Below are 19,890 nucleotides of genomic sequence, written 5' to 3' on the forward strand. Positions count from 1 at the left end.
CATCTTTTTTGACTAGTTTCGACTAATTCTATAGTTTTACATTTGGCTAGGGTTAGTGTCATTACTGGGAGCATCACGCAATACCTGGACCCTACAGAGGTTGTGCAACTCCTCCAGGATGGCACATCAATATGTGTCATTGCTAGACGGTTTGCTGTGTCTCCTAACAGTCTCAGGAGCACGGAGGAGATTCCAAGAGACAAACAGGTACCCTAGGAGAACTGGACAGGGCCGTAGAAAATCCTTAACGCATCAGCAGGACCAGTATCTGCCCTTTTGTGCAAGAGGAACAGGATGAGCACTGCCAGAGCTACAAAACGTGGAAAACATTACCCTGCCTGCAACATCGTTCATTAGGAATGTTTTGGTGGTGGATCAGTGATGGTCTGGAAAGACATATCCACAGAGGGATATCGAGACCTCTACAGGTTAGCCAGCGGCACCCTGACTGCCATTAGGTACTGGTGCACTGGTGCAGTGGGCCATGGGTTCCTCCTGGTTCATGTCAATGATCAGCCTCATGTGGTGAGGGTATGCAGGCAGTTCCTGGAGGATGAAGGTATTAATGCTACTGACTGGCCCACACATGCTTGCCTGACCTAAATCCAATAGAACACCTCTGGGATGTTATGTTTCGGACCACCTGCAAAATGGACTAACCTGCCACATCATTTTATCGCTTTTCATGCCTGTCTTTGAATCTGTAGGGTGATCATTTTCGTTTCCATCAAACAATGTGTCGCCCTTTCATTCACCTTACACTCGATATAAGTGTAGATATGCAGCATGATTTATTTTATTTTCAATATTGAGATCTGATGTGTTTTCAGAGTTCGTTTAAGTTTTTCAAGCAGTATATTTAATTTGAGTCCACTCTTTTCCAGGGTAATTAAAATGAACTCGTATATGACATGAGGACAAAATATACCACAAAACAAAAAAGGATTCAGTCTCAGATGTAGTCGGGCTTCTTTTCATGTGTGCCTAGTGTTTTAGAGCCAGATGTCATGCTTGATACTTGCAGTGACTGCACATTCAGATGCTGATAGAAATCTGTCCACCCTGTCTCTTAAGCTGTTACCCTCGTGGTGTTTGACTGATTCTAGTTTTCTTGTTGAGCTCAGACTCAGTGGTTTCTGTGTTGGGGGAAGGAGATGCATCAACATTTTGTTTCGCTCTCTTTGGCTTGTCAAATCTCTCAGCCTCTTCCTCTGACTGTCATTACTTTTCTCGCTCCTGGAAAACTGCTTAGACATTTAAAAAAAAAAAAGGAAAAAAAGGCAGATGCGTTACTATGACAACAACCTTGAGTCACGTCATTAGCTTCAGAAAAGCTGCAACACGGACCCATTCAAAGCATGTAAATGAACTTTTTGTATTTTCTTGTTGCCATTAAAGAAATATTTGCGGCAAACAGCACGCACCGCTGATTTCTCAGATGAGAAAAGTGTGTTGGTAAGGTCAGCACAGTTTGGCCTTGGTCTTCACACAGACTGGGATGAGGTGCATTGTTTTGTTTGGGGAATTCAGATAAGAGGAGCAACCTGGGAAAAAATGTTTCTGTGAGCTGGATTAGGTTTGCCTCGCTCATTACAGAGAATCCCTTTCTCCCTGCTTGTCAACAGACTCTTGACCCCTCACATCTTCTGTTGCAGGTCCATCTCTTGAAGGACCAGCTGAGTGCAGAGGCCACGGCTCGGCTGGAGGCCCAGGCTCGCGTCCACCAGCTGCTCCTCCAGAACAAAGACCTGCTGCAGCACATCTCTCTGCTGGTTAAACAGATCCAGGAACTGGAGACCAAAATGTCTGGACCAAATTCCAGTGAGTGGACCTATAGACATGCATACTGTATAATACACTTTAGATAAATAGAGATGTTCTGATGATATAAAAGTGCTCACACATCTACTGAATGTACAGGGCAAGAGTAGACAGGTTGCACCGGGCAAGTGTGTAAATTGTGACCTGCATCAGCCTCTGCTGGCAGTCAGTAGGAAATGGGATGTAGTTTGTAGTTCTTGCTTGAGGAAAAGACACATCACCTAAAGCAAGATGTGTCAAGCATAAGGCCCGAGGGCAAAAATCAGCCTGGCAGAGACTTCAGTCTGTTTGACCGGACAGCTTTGGAAAATGTGATGCTCCCTCAACTTGTTCTGTAAATTTAGGCAATTATATCTCAGAGCTTAAGCCCAAACAGCCGTAGCAACAGATTTCTGTTTTACTAGAGCACCATTTCTTTGTCTGACCTACTCAACATTAACATGGGCTGTAAGTGTGTGAACATAATGTGCAGTGCCTTTGACATCTCTGATCTAGATGATAGGCTGCAAAAACACAGCACAAGGGAGCTTTTTGGTTTCAATTCGGTTTTGGCCCTTACACAAAATGTAACTTTAATTCTTTAACTATAACAAGGCAGACTCATCCTTCAGATGTGTCCATGAAAATAGTTCTTTGCATTATAGTATCTTATTAATGCATTAATTGCTGACGCTTCAGACTGCTGTGTTGTTCTTTGAGCTCAAGTCTTTGTTTTCATAAAGTTTCACTGATTATTTTTAACAGGCTTTGGATGTTTCTCACTGATAGAGAATAATCAGCATGCACACACTGCAAACATATACTACAAAATAAGCATATTTAAGTTTCAATATAATTCTAAAATATATAGAGACCTTAAAGTATTTAACAATAGTTATAAAACGCAATATACATATAGAATGTAATAGGAAAAAAATGGTAAATGACCAGTTTTTCATTAAAACTGTCAAAGACTTTTACTCCCAGGAAGTAAAAGGAAGTAAAAGGTTCCTGCTTTTAGTCTGTTTCCGCTTTCTTTTAAAGACTTGATCTTTTAAAGACATTAGCTGGAGGGGGTTTATATTTATCTGGCCATGCACAATTTTACTTGCACATTATTTCATGTATTTTGTGGGCTATAGATCTAAATTATTTATTATATAGTTTTATATTATTTTTATATAGTATATATTTTTTCCAGTAAGTAAAGGAAATATTACGTTTTCAGGTATTGGAAGTGGGAATTTTCTTATTCCCAGTTAGAATTTTGATCTGGAAGGTTCCTTCTGATTCTTTACTCAGAAAGTCGGAGCAGCCCCACCAATCCTGAGTTAACAGTCCAAGATGGTGGCGGTAAACGGCACTAAAACTGTAAACTGTGAGGCAGCAGTGCTAGCCACTGATCCACTGTGATTAAAAGACAAACATAAAATTAACACAGTAGTAATCTATATGATAAATAATAATTGTAATACCTCCATAGTTGATTCATTTTTACCCCTCAGCTGTAAAAGGCTCATAGGATATTGGCGCGTTAACTCAAGTTTGTGAATTCGATAACCCGAAAACGAGGCAACGTAGGAATTTCAAATTAACAGTATATGTTTATTTACTAAAGATCTTTTATTCTGTACTGCCACTGTTGTGTATGCACTCTTGTGACTCACAAAATAAGCCACATCCAGAGCACTGACCAGGCTCTGTCCATGAACGTGCTGCTGTGGTGTTCTTAAGCACAAAAAACATGCATTATGTTGTATTGTTAGTGATGCATAAATCGCTCTACCTTTCCAAAAGCCGAAGCAAATCCTGTTTTTCCTCACATTTCCAGCTATCCTACCAGAACGCACAAACTTACTCCTGATTTCCAGCATCCAAGAGATAACTGGAACGTGGCATTAGTCGCTGTTAAAAACTAAAAGCAAATCAATTTTACACCCAGTGCAAGCAGAGGTGGACCAGTTTAGTGTCAATGACATAGTCTAATACAAACAAACATGTTTCTGAATGTCTTGTCTTTTCTTCTCATATTTCACTGGAGAAAACTGGAGGAAAGTGTCAAAGGTCCTTTGATCATGCTGACTAGGTGATTGGTCAAAACAAGTCATGTCCTCTGATGTGTCTCCTTTATATCTACATTTCGATACAAGGTTTACAGTTGTAAATTGTTCTGTTTCAAGATAACATTATATCCCAGGCAGAAAACTGGGTGCCAAATAATTCCTTTCATTTAGACATTCATCTGTCCCTTGCCTCTAACAACGTTCCTGCTGTGGGAAAAAATTGTACAACCAAGGCAAAGAGAAACTCTACCAAGCAAATGATATGGGAAAAAGCTCAGCTGAATGAGCTGTGAGTGAGAACAGAGCTGTTCGGTCACACCAAAGGTGCCGTGACAAACAAGCAAATGTACAATGACAGTGACGAGAAAAAGTGAAAAATAGGCATGAAGGAGGCAGAAAAAAGGCATTAGTAATTCTACATCACACTCTAGGTCAACACACATCACTGTCAGACATGCAGAGCAGACGTCCAGCAACACACGGCGCACAAAAGCATTAAAACGCAGACGTGTCCAGTATAAGATGTCCTTTCCATGTCTCCCCCCTCACTACCACACAATTTTAGTCATCAATTTCATCTGCTGTTGAGACTGTGTGTGTGTGTGTGTGTGTTCCTGTCTAGCTATCTTTGTGAGGACCGAAATCTGCATTCTACTATACTTGTAAGAACCAACAGTAACTTGTGAGGACACACACACTGGTCCTCACAAGTTTGAAGGCTTTTTTGAGGCTCAAAATGTGGTTTTAGTGTCAGGGTTACAATTAGGTTATGGTTAGGTTTAGTTACCCTAGGGTTAGGGTTAGGCATTCGTTTTTAATGGTTAGGGTTAATGGGAAACCATTATGTCAATGAAGGTCCTCACTAAGTTAGCTTCTCCAGCAAATATGTGATGCCATCAGGTGAATATAGGTCAAAATCTCTAAGGAATAATCCCAACGCCTGGCTGAATCCATGAAAAAAGTGATCCTCTTCAGAGCCTTCTGGCTGGGCAAAGGAGCAGCAGTGGCAGACAGTTCCTCTCAGTGTGCTGAGCAGTTCAAGAGGTCCTTTATCCCACTGTAATAAGACTTTTTAAACACCCTCCGTGTGTGTCTGTGTGTGTGACAAAAAATACATCCCCTAAAAAACAAACCAAAAAAACCAAACAAACATACAGTATATGTAGCATAATCTAAAGCAGATTATACTGCAGAAGCAGTCTGAGAAGTTTTTGTAGATGTTTGATTGATGGAGTTGTTTAAACTCGAACACTGCAACTGCTGTGAACCCAAACAAGCTACTGCTACTGTCCTCTGCCAAGGAGTGAGTGAGTCATCCTTCATGTTTGTTCTGGGTTGGTATTGAAGACGTCTTTCTTTAATGCATCTCTTTCTCACTGTTCCAGCTCCAGGTCTGTGCTGTGTGCCCGTGAAGAACCCTGCTAAACCTGTTTCACTGAGCAGTCGTGATGATGATGAAATGCTTTGAAACATGTTGTTTTTTCTCCTCTGCTTATGCTGTACGAGCATGCACTGATTTATTGGTCACAGAGTGATTTATTTTGCTGGGAGTTGTAATCTTATATTCACCACAATTCACAGATATGTACGTCACATACATTTTATCTTCTGCCTGCAAAGGTGATGGCAGATTCATTTCAATCAAGGCTCATTTTTAAAAGTGGTTGAAAACATTTTATGTATCTCTGTTCTTCACTTTCCACCTTTTGCTTCACCTGAAATCTCCTTGCTTTATCTCCTCCATCCAGTGGGTTCCCAGGACAGTTTGTTGGAGATCACCTTCCGGTCTACAGTACCTCCGGTGATATGTGACCCCACGACACCTAAGCCTGAGGTGTCAGCCCTCAACCTGCACACATTTGGCAACAGCGACGGGACCAGCAATGCCTTCTCATCATCCAACGGGACCCTGGGAAGCCCACTAGGTAGGGACCAATGTCTACTCAAACTGGAGTGTTTCCGTTTCCTCCCGGGACCCCCGGGGCCTCCACCTCCTCGACTCCCCTCGCCTCCTCATCCGCTCAAGATTAACAGGCCAGAGATCAAAAGTCCAGAAGCGTCAGAGGGTCCAGTAAAGTCTTTGTCCTGCGACGTCAAATCTCTGGGCTGCCTGGAATTCGCAAGGTTTCGCGAGTCGGGTATTGCCTCGGAGTACGAGTCAAACACGGACGACAGTGATGACAGGGAGGATGAGGATGAGGATGAGGATGAAGGGGAGGATGAGGACGAGGAAGACATGGAGATTTTTGGATGGGGAACAGATCAGGAGACAGTGAGGCTACTTAATGTTCTCAACAGACAGGGAACTCCTGACTGCCTGGGAGATGAAATAGCAGTGTAACACTTTAACCTGCCCCACCCCCCCCATCCGGAGAATCCTATGGTGGCTTGTTTTGTTCACTTACTTAAAACTGCTGTGTGAGAGAGACATATATTGGATGTACACAACTACATAATCAAGGCTAACGTGAATTTACCAATCATATTTTTTTTAACCTGATGTTGTTGGCAGATTAAAGTTATGAGCTGTCCTCTAAGGCACATTCAGCTTGAACTTGAAGTGAATTTAAGATAACTATGGTGTCAGCTGTTTTTAGACGGACATAAGGCTTCTATGGGAAAACATAACCTTGTCCTGCATTCGAAGTCAGTATATTAAGTCACACTGGAGAAAACACTGCTGCCACGGTCTTTTGCCTCTGAAATGGTTGGCTTTAAGACCAGAGTAGGGCCTGCGATCATTCGTAGTGACTTGCCATTCTCAAAGCAACTTTTGGGTATCAAAACTGCAAAAACACTGAGTAAGTCTGCTTTCAGTCTGAGAGATGAGAATGAGGTTAATTTGACCATTATGCGCAGTTTGGTCATAATGATGCTGCAGCAGTGTGAAAAGTTGCAAATCTGTTGTCCTCTACATAGAAATTCACGGGTTCGAGTCCGACCCACTGCACTTTCTTCTACTTTGCACATCTTCCTCTTCCTCTCTCTCCCTCCGCTTTCCTGTCACTCTTCACTGCTCTGTCCAATAAAGCAGAAAAAAGGCCAGAAATAAAATATTAATGAAATTCACACTAACTACTTGAATTCAGCTCATAAATTTGAAACACAAACTCAGAAATATGTCTGTGCAGTCAGAGTTGAACTGATGGGATGTCTTCCATCGGGACATGTGCTATCCCGATGGGATTAACAGTGGTGTCCCAGATGTAGAGGGCAGATAACTGATGGCTCTAAAACTGGACAACTCACAGGAAAACAGTCTAAATCAATTAATAAGGCCAGAGCATCAAATGTAAAAAGAAACCTAATTAAAATAGTGTCCCTTTAAAAAAAGGACACATGTGGGCACAAACAAATTAATAGCAGAATGATAAATCAAAAATCATCGACAGCATGACATCAGAGAGGAGACCAAACAAGAACATGCCAAGCATTCTAAATTTTAGGTTTGTCAAACTTATCATCCTCATACAGGAGGCAAAAAAACAAGTTCACACAGGGTAACAGGACATTTTGTTAGCTAGAGGTTATCACAAATCAGCTGTGAGCAAATAAAGTTTGATTATAGATAATTTGCTTCTAGTTCATGCTGAATTCGCCTTAAGAATAATAATCTGAGTTGGTCACGTACCCTTGGAAAACAAGAGTTTGAGCCTAATCTGTATGCACACTCATGCATATAGGGATGGGTATTGATAAGATTTTCACGATTCCGATTCCATTTTCGATTCTGTTTAACGATTCGATTCTTTATCGATTCTCTTGTCGATTCTTTTTTTAAAAAGGAGAACACTAAGGTCGATCAGCTTAGAACTTTGTTTTATATCTTCTCTTTGAACAAGATAGAAATTTAGGAGTAACATGGCCTTACAAACCCAACAGTGAGATAAGAGATCCACAGCCTACGGCTCTTCAATGGGGTGTCACAGGGTCCCCAGGAAAAAAAATTGTAAATGTAAAATAATAAAATAAATATTCACCTAAATGCACAGTAATGGCAGGTTTTGTAATAAGGCAGATCGCACTAACATAAATATGCACTCTTAGTTGATTATTTACCTGCCGCATTAACGGGAGAGGACGTGCAAACGTTACCGCTGCTGCTGGGTTGAGATTCACGAGTCCGGAGCGGAATTAAAAACACGACATTCATTTAAGGTCATCGTGTGTTTTGTGAGCAAATGCTTTTGCATATTCGTAGTGTTTCCTCCCTTAAATGAAATATCTACTTTGCAAGTATTGCAAGTTGCCCTGTTGTCATCCGTTCTCGTAAAGTATAACCAAACTTTTTGACCGTTTGAGCCGCTTAGGCACCATGTTTCCTGCCAGGTAAATGACGCTCCGCAACGTGGTGACGTGATTCGGGGCGACTGGAATCGATAAGGGAATCGTTTGCAAAAACGGCAAACAACTCCAAGGATTGAAACAGTGGGAACCGGTTCTCAACAAGAACTGGGTTTCGATACCCATCCCTACATGCATATACTCTTATTTCTCTGAATCTGTTGCTCCTGTTTGCTTCCTTTTGTTTCCTGTTTTTTCATGACACACAGGCGTCCATCTATCAGACACACTCATCAGATTCAGACTCTTAAGTTTTCCCCTTTGGGTAAATTGAAGTTGTGATTCTGCGTGTACGCTGATGGTGTCATGGGGCTGTCAGGGTGTAACAGGAAATCGATCACTTAGCAAATGGAAGTTGTTTGAAAATGTACATATACAATAACTCCTCAAGGTTAGTTCAGGGGCAAGTGCTCACTCTGTCAACACGGACGGGGTAGCGATCATTCACGCTGACAGGAACAAGACAGAAGTGTTCGGGACTAAAGAGACCTGAGACTGACACGCTCTCGTCACAGCTGGAGTGAAAAGCGACTCTTCCTGCGATGAAGCACGAACAGTTGGGTCTAACTTTTGGAGGGACTTTGTTACTTTGGAAAGGGAAAGTCCTTTCTTCCTCTGTTCATAATTAATCAAAGACTATTTTTAGACAGAAATCTCTATCTACCTGTACAAACTTTGTTTTCTACACAGAAACTGTTGGAACTGCTCCATCCTTGACCCTCTTTTTTGTCTCTCACTGTTTGTCAACTTGGTAGTCAGAGCATGTTTGCACTCTTTTCAGCTGTCCACGCACATATCTCCCCACTTTTTAATTTATGTAAAGCTGGGATTAGTTGGACCTCGAGGAACGCTGTTTGTTTCTTTTATTCATCCAGTAAACAAAACCTCTTCCCGCGTGCCAGAACAGCGGCTCGCGGATGACAGCCAAGAGCGGTCCCGTTTGTTTTAACCCAGCTCTGTGTACCGGCCTCCAGGCACGAGTCAATATTAAAGTATTCGTTTTGTTTCGTGGGGAAAGCTACAGAGTTTTCATTTTTGTGTACCGTAGCCATAGTTTAACAGGACAGCCCTTCGCTCAGATCAGCGCAGACAGTCGTCCTTGGCAAAGGTAGACCTTGCAGAGATTTGAAGAGGAAGTGAGCCAAATCTCTAAGTGCTCAATATCTTTTTGCAAAGAGCTTTAGTCAGATTGGATTAAACCAGTAAACTGCCAGCCACTTGCCATCTGATTGTGTTTGTATTAAAAGATAACAAAGATCCTATCTGCTGTTTGTCTAAAGTTTGTTTGGATATTCGTGCCAAAGTGGTCGCACATGAGAACTAACTAGTGTTACCAGTAAAGAATATGCAGGCCAGCTATAATTAGTCAACAGCATAGGTTTTCTCTGGCTTGACTTAAAATTGATCCAAAAGATCTAAATTACATTTCTAGACATATAGAACCGTTCTTAATTTCTGCGCTGAGACAATTACGGAAGATGAAAGCAAAAGAAAAAGTCACTAATACTGAAATAAGCAAATGGAGCTAATAGTTATACAGTCAGCACAAGAGCATACTGGCAAGCAGTCTAATCTGTTATCACAAAGACGAAGCACTTGATAGGCGAATGAGTAAATAATGTAGATCTGGTCGTCCTTCAGTCAGAAACGCGATGTGAGGAGTCCTGACCAAGGTGAAACAGAGGGACACCACATAAATCAATAAGTAGCAATAATATAACTGTTGATTTTTCGATAGCCTACCTTTACCGGTTTGTTCAGTGTGGAAAGCAGAGGTGCCAGCCAGCTACTAGGTTATGATTCACAGAAATGCCCGTGCCTTCTGCAATTCCCAGACATCTCAATCAGCTCTATACTGCTGTATAAATCGGTGGATCTTGATAGACAAGTTCCAGTTTAGGCATAAGGTTTATACCCGGTTACAGGGAAAAGCAGGTTTAAACCTAGATGGTCCCGAAACAACAGCAAGTTATACCTTAGGACCAGAGTTGTAGACAAGTATCTTAGTCCCATCTGTCGTCGACTTGACAGATCCAAACAGACTGAAAACACAGCAGAAAAATAACGTACTATTAGCTGTTAAGCAGCAATGGCTTTAAAAAAGAGAATCAATAATTCTTCACCTTGGGTAGATTTTGAAATATGCTCCTCAACAGCAATCATGCATGTTAAAAAAGAAAGGGTACTTGATGGGAATTGTAGTAGCAAAACAACCATGTTTGATGGAAGCAAAGACCTGCGTCTACTGGTGAACAGAAGAACTACAGTTCGGGCAAGTTGCACGCTTGGATTTCCATATTGATATTTTCCATTCACAACAGAAAGAAGCACTTCCAATATTCCAGCTCTAAGAATTCCCAATAGTGTACTCTTAAACTTCTTTGAAGTGCTTGCTTTTCTTTTGACTGTTGGAGCAGTCGGCTAAGGCGTCAGATCAAACCAGCAACACTGTGGTGTATGTCCTCTGATCGAAACCTTATCCTTCACATTGTCTTTTTTATCCCTCTTTCCTTGTGTTGTGTCTCTCTTTTCCCCTGCTGTCTTTTGTACGTGTTCATTTAAATAGTTTAAATCTTCACGAGTGGTTGAGCGCATGGCACAGGGGTGCAGATGCCTTCAGCGATCAGTCCCTCATTGAATTCCCGGCTGTCTAGACATTTGCTGCTGCTAATGTCTCATAGTCTCTTTCACTATATCTCTACTCCCTCTCCCCATTGTCGCTATGTAATTAAAGCAGAAATGCCCAGAAAAACCCCCACACACACGTTTAAGTCACATTTCAGCTTTTGATGCAATCACCGTCAGATAATGCAGTCATTTAAATATAATTAGAGGGCGCTTAATATCGACCAAAGACAAATTCAGACCTGTTGTGATAAATCATCAGTTAAAGCTCTGCACTGATATTATGGTGATTTAAAAAGATGACCTTACCTCATGATTCAGGTATTCATTTTAATCAAAGAATGTGTCTGGTCATCAAGACCGAAATTACCTCGGTGTCAGGCTCATTCGCATTCTTTGGCTTATGCAGAGGAAGATTATGTAAAGGTATTCCAGGAGGCCAAGCATTATGTGACTTGAATTACACAAAACTAGCTTTTTTTTGGCAACTTTATCTGTTTGCACTACTTCTCAAATTCTTATTGTTGATTATATAAAAAGTTGTATTTTTTCTTCTGTTTATATATAAAAACACTAAGGGCAAGATCATTAGGTTGTGAAAATAACTTGAGTTTAGCATCTTGATCTGCCCAGTCGATTTGTCTGAATGCGAGAGTGAATGAATAGTGGCATTGTAAAGCGCTTTGGGTGCCTTGAAAAGCGCTATATAAATCCAATCCATTATTATTATTATTATTATTATAATTTCACTAATGTGTGACCAGGTAAACAAATTCTACACTACTTTAAACACAGCTTCCAGTCTGTAAATCTAACCATCCTCCCATACCCTCAGTTAGTGAACGGGTGCATCAGTGCTGTAGGCAAGTTGTGTGAAATACAAGCAAAGCTAAATTCAAAGGACTGTTCAGAAGACAAGGGGCAAAAAAGATCCTCAAATCAAAATATTTTCCTTTTTTTTTCAGTAGCCAGTGGTTGTAAATTAAATACTTTGAATTTTGGATTTGATGGTAAAATAAAACACACTGGTAGAACCTTGTCATTTTTATTTTATAAAATTGAAAAAACAGATTCGATCCATCCAATCTCTTCCTTTTACCCTTATCACAGTCGCGAGCAGGCTACAGTCTATCCCAGCTACCATAGGCAAGAGGCGGTGTACACCCTGGACAGATCACCAATCTGACACAGGGCTAACATAGAGAAAACCAACTAACCAAACCCAACTAACTGCATGTCTTGGACTGTGGGACAAAGCTGTAGTACCCAGAGAGAACCCTCAGAAACACCGGGAGAATATCAGACATAAAAAGGCTGGTCAGATGGTGGAGTCAAACTCAGGACCTTCTTGATGTGAGGCACCACCATACTGCCCTAAAAAACTAATTTATTGATTAAATTAGATAAAACTGTTTTGTTACCTTTAGTTATCCAGTAATGAAAAAGTTTAAATTTCCACAGGACTCTGCAGGACTATGTAAAAATTAAATACACCTCATCATCATCCAGTAGGTTGTAGAACTTGACTTGAAATTTATCGTTCTCTGTGTCTTTATCGGTCTGCCACACTGTTTTGGAAGAATTTTTGCCCACTCTTCTTTACAACATTAGTTTAGTTGACATTTGTGGTCATTCATTTATGCACAGCTCTCTTAAGGTCCTGCCACAGCATTTCAGTTGGGTTGAGGTCCAGGCATTGACTGGGCAATTGCAACACTTCGATTCTATTCATTTTCAGTCAGTCTATTGTAAACTGTCCTTTTATGTGACCCAACTTTTCCAAGCTTCAGCTGTTGGACAGATGGCCTCACATTTGACTCTAGAATACTTTGGTATACAGAGGAGTTCATGGTGGACTCAATGACTGTAAGGTACCCAGGTCCTGTGACTCCAAAATAAGCCCAAATCGTCACCTCTCCACTACCTTGCTTGACAGTTGGCATGATGTGTTTGTGCTTATATCCTATGTTTGGTTTTTACCAAATCTGCCACTGCACATAACAGATAAACATCTCCACTTGTCTTTCCAAAGGACATTGTTCCATAACTTTTTTGGTTGTTCAGATGCAGCTTTGCAAACCGAAGCCATTCTGTCATGTTTCTGTTTTGTTTTGCTTTTACAGAGAAGAGGCTTTCTCCTGGCAACTCTTCCAAATCAGCCATACTTTGACATTTTCTAATTTCTAATGACATTAAGCATACTAATTGAGGCCTGTGGAGTCTGACATGTAGCTCTTGGGGTTACGCAGTTTCTCTTGTTTCTCTAAGGATTGCTCGGTCTGACCTCAGGTTGAATTAGCTGGGATGTGGCAATATGTTAACATGCAAAAGCCAGATCAGCAAATGACCAAAATTGCCTCTTTTTTTTCCAAATGGAAGAAGTAAGTATGCACATATTTGTTATCACAGATCTGCACAGAGTGCTGTAAAAAGCGTTTTCACTTGAGTGTATGTTCGTACATTTACATTTTAGTAAACCCTTTTGGTGGTTTAACAAAATAAGTTACCCCAAAGTCAAATATTCTATCAAATATTAAATATGCTGGCCAGTAGTGCTGTTTGTTGTTAAAATTATTTTGATATGAAGAGTGTACCTAAATGTGATTTGGGGATGAACTATCCCTTTACCAGTATTGCACAGTGCATTTTACACTCATGGTTTAGCCATTTGCATGTCTTAAGTTGCATGTCTTTATTCCTAACCTCGCTATTCTGCTCAGGCTTTGGCTAAATAGTCTTTTCTACTTCCATCTGATTTCATCTATATTTCTCTCACACACTTGACCTTAACTTTATTCCCCTGATCCCCACTTTTGCGCCGACCTCTCCAAAATGTCAGACACGCTGTAATTCTAAACAGTCTCTTGTTGTTGTTTTCTATATTAGTGATACATGTTGTGTGTTTGGAGGAATAAAGTACAGCCCACAGCCTTTAACCTTGACAAAGAGGTTAGTAATTACTGCTAAAGTACATGCGGAGGACAAAGTGTTATTATGAGGGTCTGCTTTTCATGAAATCTTTATTAATATAACCATCTGTTCTGTGGATTTATAGGGAGATCACATTCGGAGGCAAAGCAGACAGGATGGGTGTGTGCAGGTTCAGTTTAGTGTGAAACTCATTTCTACTTTGTAACTAGTTATTGATTGAGGCTGTAATGAATTTACAGGACAGCTGAATTCTGGAAAGAAAGAAGTGTCTGTTTCTGGTTGCTCGTCTGCAAGTAGTGTTGGACTGAAGACATCTAGAATTGATAGGCCTCTATTTGCATTCAAGGGTAATAGCAAGCACCATTCCTTACCAGTGAAGAGTAAAAAATTCAATTTGTCCCAAACTCCTTTAAAAGTAGAAAATATTTGACCTTGAGAGGTTGAGATACAATACTGTTGTAATATAAGAGGTTCGCCTCCACACTCACTCGCCAGTAGATTGTGTTGAAAAGGTTTAACTCTCGTATCTACAGATGCTTCAAGTCGGGTCCGGTCTTAAATCTTTATCTTTGTTGCAGCTTGTCTCTCTCACGCAAACTCTGTGATTTCCTCCCTCTTCTCAGCACTGATAAAATGTCTGGCTGGGATTTTCGCTGTGATTCGGAGGCCACGTTGCCAACCCGTCTGACCAAGCACAGCAGGGTTTGGTGACTTGTATCGATTTCCCCGTCACAAGCGCGTGTTGTTTGAAACCGGGGTTAACTACTGGGATAGAAAGGGAGCGAATCAATACACAGTACACAACTCACGCTGTCACCAGCAGGGACACGCTCAAAGGCAACACACACAAAGCAAATGCGTAGCAGGTTCAGAGCTAGCCAACCAAGGCATGGCACACACCTACAAGCAGTGGAACTCAAAACTGTCTGGCCTTGGTTGGCCGTGGCATGCACTGTGCAGTCTTCAAGGGGTACAGCAGAGACTGTTTTTCATTACTTTGCTTCTGTGCTTCAGCAAATTGATTTTGAACTTACAGTGGGGCAAAAAAGTATTTAGTCAGCCACCGATTGTGCAAGTTCCCCCACCTAAAATGATGACAGAGGTCAGTAATTTGCACCAGAGGTACACTTCAACTGTGAGAGACAGAATGTGAAAAAAAAAAATCCATGAATCCACATGGTAGGATTTGTAAAGAATTTATTCGTAAATCAGGGTGGAAAATAAGTATTTGGTCAATAACAAAAATACAACTCAATACTTTGTAACATAACCTTTGTTGGCAATAACAGAGGTCAAACGTTTACTATAGGTCTTTACCAGGTTTGCACACACAGTAGCTGGTATTTTGGCCCATTCCTCCATGCAGATCTTCTCGAGAGCAGTGATGTTTTGGGGCTGTCACCGAGCAACACAGACTTTCAACTCCCGCCACAGATTTTCTATGGGGTTGAGGTCTGGAGACTGGCTAGGCCACTCCAGGACTTTCAAATGCTTCTTACGGAGCCACTCCTTTGTTGCCCGGGCGGTGTGTTTTGGATCATTGTCTTGTTGGAAGACCCAGCCTCGTTCCATCTTCAAAGTTCTCACTGATGGAAGGAGGTTTTGGCTCAAAATCTCACGATACATGGCCCCATTCATTCTGTCCTTAACACGGATCAGTCGTCCTGTCCCCTTGGCAGAAAAACAGCCCCATAGCATGATGTTTCCACCCCCATGCTTCACAGTAGGTATGGTGTTCTTGGGATGCAACTCAGTATTCTTCTTCCTCCAAACACGACGAGTTGAGTTTATACCAAAAAGTTCTACTTTGGTTTCATCTGACCACATGACATTCTCCCAATCCTCTGCTGTATCATCCATGTGCTCTCTGGCAAACGTCAGACGGGCCTGGACATGCACTGGCTTCAGCAGCGGAACACGTCTGGCACTGCGGGATTTGATTCCCTGCCGTTGTAGTGTGTTACTGATGGTGACCTTTGTTACTTTGGTCCCAGCTGTCTGCAGGTCATTCACCAGGTCCCCCCGTGTGGTTCTGGGATCTTTGCTCACCGTTCTCTTGATCATTTTGACCCCACGGGATGAGATCTTGCGTGGAGCCCCAGATCGAGGGAGATTATCAGTGGTCTTGTATGTCTTCCATTTTCTGATGATTGCTCCCACAGTTGATTTTTTCACACCAAGCTGCTTGCCTATTGTAGATTCACTCTTCCCAGTCTGGTGCAGGTCTACAATACTTTTCCTGGTGTCCTTCGAAAGCTCTTTGGTCTTGGCCATGGCGGAGTTTGGAGTCTGACTGTTTGAGGCTGTGGACAGGTGTCTTTTATACAGATGATGAGTTCAAACAGGTGCCATTCATACAGGTAACGAGTGGGGGACAGAAAAGCTTCTTACAGAAGACGTTACAGGTCTGTGAGAGCCAGAGATTTTCCTTGTTTGAGGTGACCAAATACTTATTTTCCACCCTAATTTACGAATAAATTCTTTACAAATCCTACCATGTGAATTCATGGATTTTTTTTTCACATTCTGTCTCTCACAGTTGAAGTGTACCTCTGGTGCAAATTACTGACCTCTGTCATCATTTTAAGTGGGGGAACTTGCACAATCGGTGGCTGACTAAATACTTTTTGCCCTACTGTACAATAAGGTTAAAATACAGACTTTAATACTGTTTGTTCATGTCCAAGTTGGATGGCCGGTGTTGGAGCATAAAAAGGTGTCAGAACTTTAAAAATGGCTACTCAGTTACTTTCATCTTCTTTTTGTCCAAAAGCAAGATGACCTGAAATGTATTTATATATAACGAGCAGAGCAGCACACTCGATAACCCGGATACCTGCTACGCAGCTTTGCTCCTCTGACATAAAAACTCAACCAACAACTGTAACTGTAGCAAACATAGAACAAATCAATATGAAAGAGTGTGAATGCTATGATCTCTGCTGTCTATAATTTTCCATGGCAAACCCAGGATGTTTCTGAGATGAAACAAGTGCTCAATATAGTAGACGCATACAGGAGAAGTAAATGTCTTAGACAAACCAACCAAGCAGTGCTCTAGGGAAATGTAGTCCAAGGCTCTTGACTGACGGGAAGCCAAATAAACAAAAAAACTGTCAGTCTGCTGCTAATCTGCTCAAGCATATCAAGGGTTTAAAGAGAGTATTTCTCTTATGTTGAGGTCAGAGGCCAGAAGAGAATGGCCAGACTGCTTCAAGTAAATAGGAAGGCAACAGTAACTCCAATAGCTACTCATTAATATAAAGGTATGCACAAGAGCCTCTCTCAGCATGATGAACCTTGACCCAGAACCCCTCACAGGCTCGTCGAAATTTGAAATTGACAGATTAAAAAAATGTTCCCTGTTTTTATAGTAGGGTCAGAATTTTGTTTAAACAACATCCTGTCTTATATCAGTGGTTCAGGTTGGTCATGATGGTGTTATTTTATGGGGGATTGTACCAATTTAGCTTTGTTTCTATGCTGCAACTTTCCTAAGTGTTGTTGCTGACCATGTCCATCCCTTTATGACCAGCAAAGGGAAGATGGTCTCAAAGCTTCATATCATTTCAAATTGGTTTCTTGAACACGACAATAAGTTCACTGTACTCAAATGGCCTCCACAGTCACCAGATCTCAATAGAGAATCTTTGGGATGTGGTGGAAAAGGATATTTAGATGTGCAGCTGACAAATCTGAAACTGTGTGATGCACTCATGTCATTATGGACCAGAATTTCTCACATTTGTTTCCAATCTGTACCACAAAGAATTGATGTAGTTCTGAAGGCAAAAGGGGGTCCTACCTGATACTAGAAAGTAGGGGTGCAACGATACTCGTATCGATATTGAACCGTTCGATACAGTGCTTTCGGTTCGATACACATATGTAGCGAACAATACAAAATTTTTAATTTATCTTATCAACTTTTCTTCTGACGATGCTGTCTGTGTTGACAGCTCAGTGGATCTCTTTGTTCGACTACTCCGCCTAGGCTGCACTGTCGAGCGCAGATCCACTGAGCGCAGCGCAAGCTAACAAGACAGAAGCTAAGCTCGTTGCAACATGGCAAATTGAACCTCCCCCACCCTCATTCAGATCTGGCCTTTGGAACTATTTTGGTCTTCATGTGAAGCATGACCCTGAAGGTAAGCGTGTCATGTTAAAATATATATTTATAATTTTAATAAATGACAAATTAAAAAAGCATGAACATTTTTTTGTATCGAAAAAATATCGAACCGTGACACCAAAGTATCGAACCGAACTGTGAATTTTGTGTATCGTTGCACCCCTACTAGAAAGGTGTACCTGTTAGAGTATCTGGTGAGTATAGGTGTAATGTTTTCTGATTATTTTCAGCTATTATTTTTACTCTTTGACTCTACTACTGCAGCTTGTCATGAGTCACAGTTCAAAATAAACCCTGTTTAACTCTGCAGCCCCTGAGTTCATCTTCTGTCTAAAACAAGTTGTTTAGCTCATTTTACTCTTCCTTTAAGCCTACACAGCAAATCCAGCATGTCCAAATTAACACTGTCGGATTTGATTTCAACACTATTAAAGTGTCTATATGGGTCCACACCAGAGAGTGTTAATTTAACTCTTTTTGGAGAGTTGGTACGTTAACTCTGATTTAGTGTTAAACACCAAATCTGTCTGGAGTTGATAATTTAACACTTGGTGTTAAGAGTTTATATATTAACTCTCAAAGAGTATTTTAGTTTAACTACGTAAGAGTTATCTTCTAATTCATTCTAAAAAGCGGGAATTTTACTGTTCTGAACTTCTAGAAATTTCTTTTGGAAATAAACATTTACTAAAAAGATGCAATGGTTTTTGAAAAACATTTATTCTGAACTGTGCACCACAATTTCAAAACATTTTCTGAAAGATGTAACAGTGTACATGTTCTCACTTTCATTAGAATTGTGTTTATCAAAAGGTCTGACATAGGTGAGCTGGTAAATGCAAATAACAGCATTCTCATCACTTATTTCTTCAATACAATATGCATGTCCTTCATTCATCCCTTTGTGGAACTTCAACGCACTTCTGCTCTCCCCCATATTCCATCTTCACAAGCATATCCTGTGTGGAGATTGAATAAAAATTAGTTGACACTAATTAACGGCACAAATAATCCAGTAAACAATTGCAGCACAGTAAAAAAAAAGGAATCTTCTTTGAGCCATTACTTGTGTAAAGTATTTTCCCAAAAGACAAGGACACAGGCAACAGGTAATACTGAACTAAATGTAAAACCTCAACCTTTTTCATTTTTACCTAAACCGTGTGCACAAAACTCTGGAGGGATCTAAATTCTAACGTAGAATCCAGTCAGGACGCCTGCTACTGCTGTTTGCCCGTTTTTTTATTTTTATTTTTATGGGCGATCGTTTTCAGGCTTCAAGTAGCACCATTATACCAACATTTCACATTCTAGACATTGTTTTAGGCGTATTTGACCAAACGTTTGACTGAAAATTCACATGGAAGCTTTTTTCAAGGCTGTGGTATTTGCCCGCAAACAATACCTTTCAGCTAGCTAAAACAGAATATTATGCTATCAGCGAGCAACATGGCTAATGCCTTTCACACAGCTTTGTCTCAACTCCAAAGAGCCACAGAAGTAAAGGCTAATAACAATTGAAACAATCTTTGAAAAAATGACTTACCAAGCATGGCAAACAACTCAAATATGTAGAGCAAAATGTTCTGAAACGGCTTCACTTCAGCTTCGATTGGAGCCGTGCTGGGGGCGGAGTCTGTGAATTTACTCTGTTGGTGTCATAGCCCCTGTAGGAGTTCAGAGTTAAGAGGTCAAGAGTTAATGTTTCCATTGTAACACCTCCAGATTTGACAGAGAAACACTCATTTTAACACTCGATTTTAACTACTATCATTTTACACCTCAGAGTTACATTAAAAGAATGTGACTCTACTTAGAGTAAAATTAACTCTACTTTTGCAAGAAGACTACTAACACCAAAAAATTTAACACTTTTGAATTTGCTGTGTACTTTTTGATTGGCTCCTCCTCGCATGCAGAAGGTTTACACAGCCTGTGGCTTATGGTCATATTTTAGATGGCTTCTCTTGTTGAAATCTCACATAGCCAAGAGGA

The 19,890-nt window shown here is 40.9% G+C and overlaps 1 protein-coding gene across 3 annotated transcripts in view; it reads left to right on the forward strand.

Moving 5' to 3' along the window:
- Nucleotides 1-19,890, forward strand: part of LOC146614690 (carboxyl-terminal PDZ ligand of neuronal nitric oxide synthase protein-like) — a 230,441-nt gene that overhangs the window by 189,333 nt on the left and 21,218 nt on the right. For all 3 annotated transcript variants that reach the window (XM_085376753.1, XM_085376754.1, XM_085376755.1), the window contains exons 9-10: nucleotides 1,656-1,821; nucleotides 5,612-5,788. In XM_085376753.1, the coding sequence (XP_085232879.1) occupies nucleotides 1,656-1,821; nucleotides 5,612-5,788 (343 nt within the window). The remainder of the gene's footprint in view (nucleotides 1-1,655; nucleotides 1,822-5,611; nucleotides 5,789-19,890) is intronic.

The sequence above is a fragment of the Diplotaxodon limnothrissa genome, linkage group LG17, assembly GCF_057381915.1.
Source record: "Diplotaxodon limnothrissa isolate DT_005_m linkage group LG17, D_limnothrissa_male_GT1.1, whole genome shotgun sequence".
In the NCBI taxonomy this organism is placed as follows: domain Eukaryota; kingdom Metazoa; phylum Chordata; class Actinopteri; order Cichliformes; family Cichlidae; genus Diplotaxodon; species Diplotaxodon limnothrissa.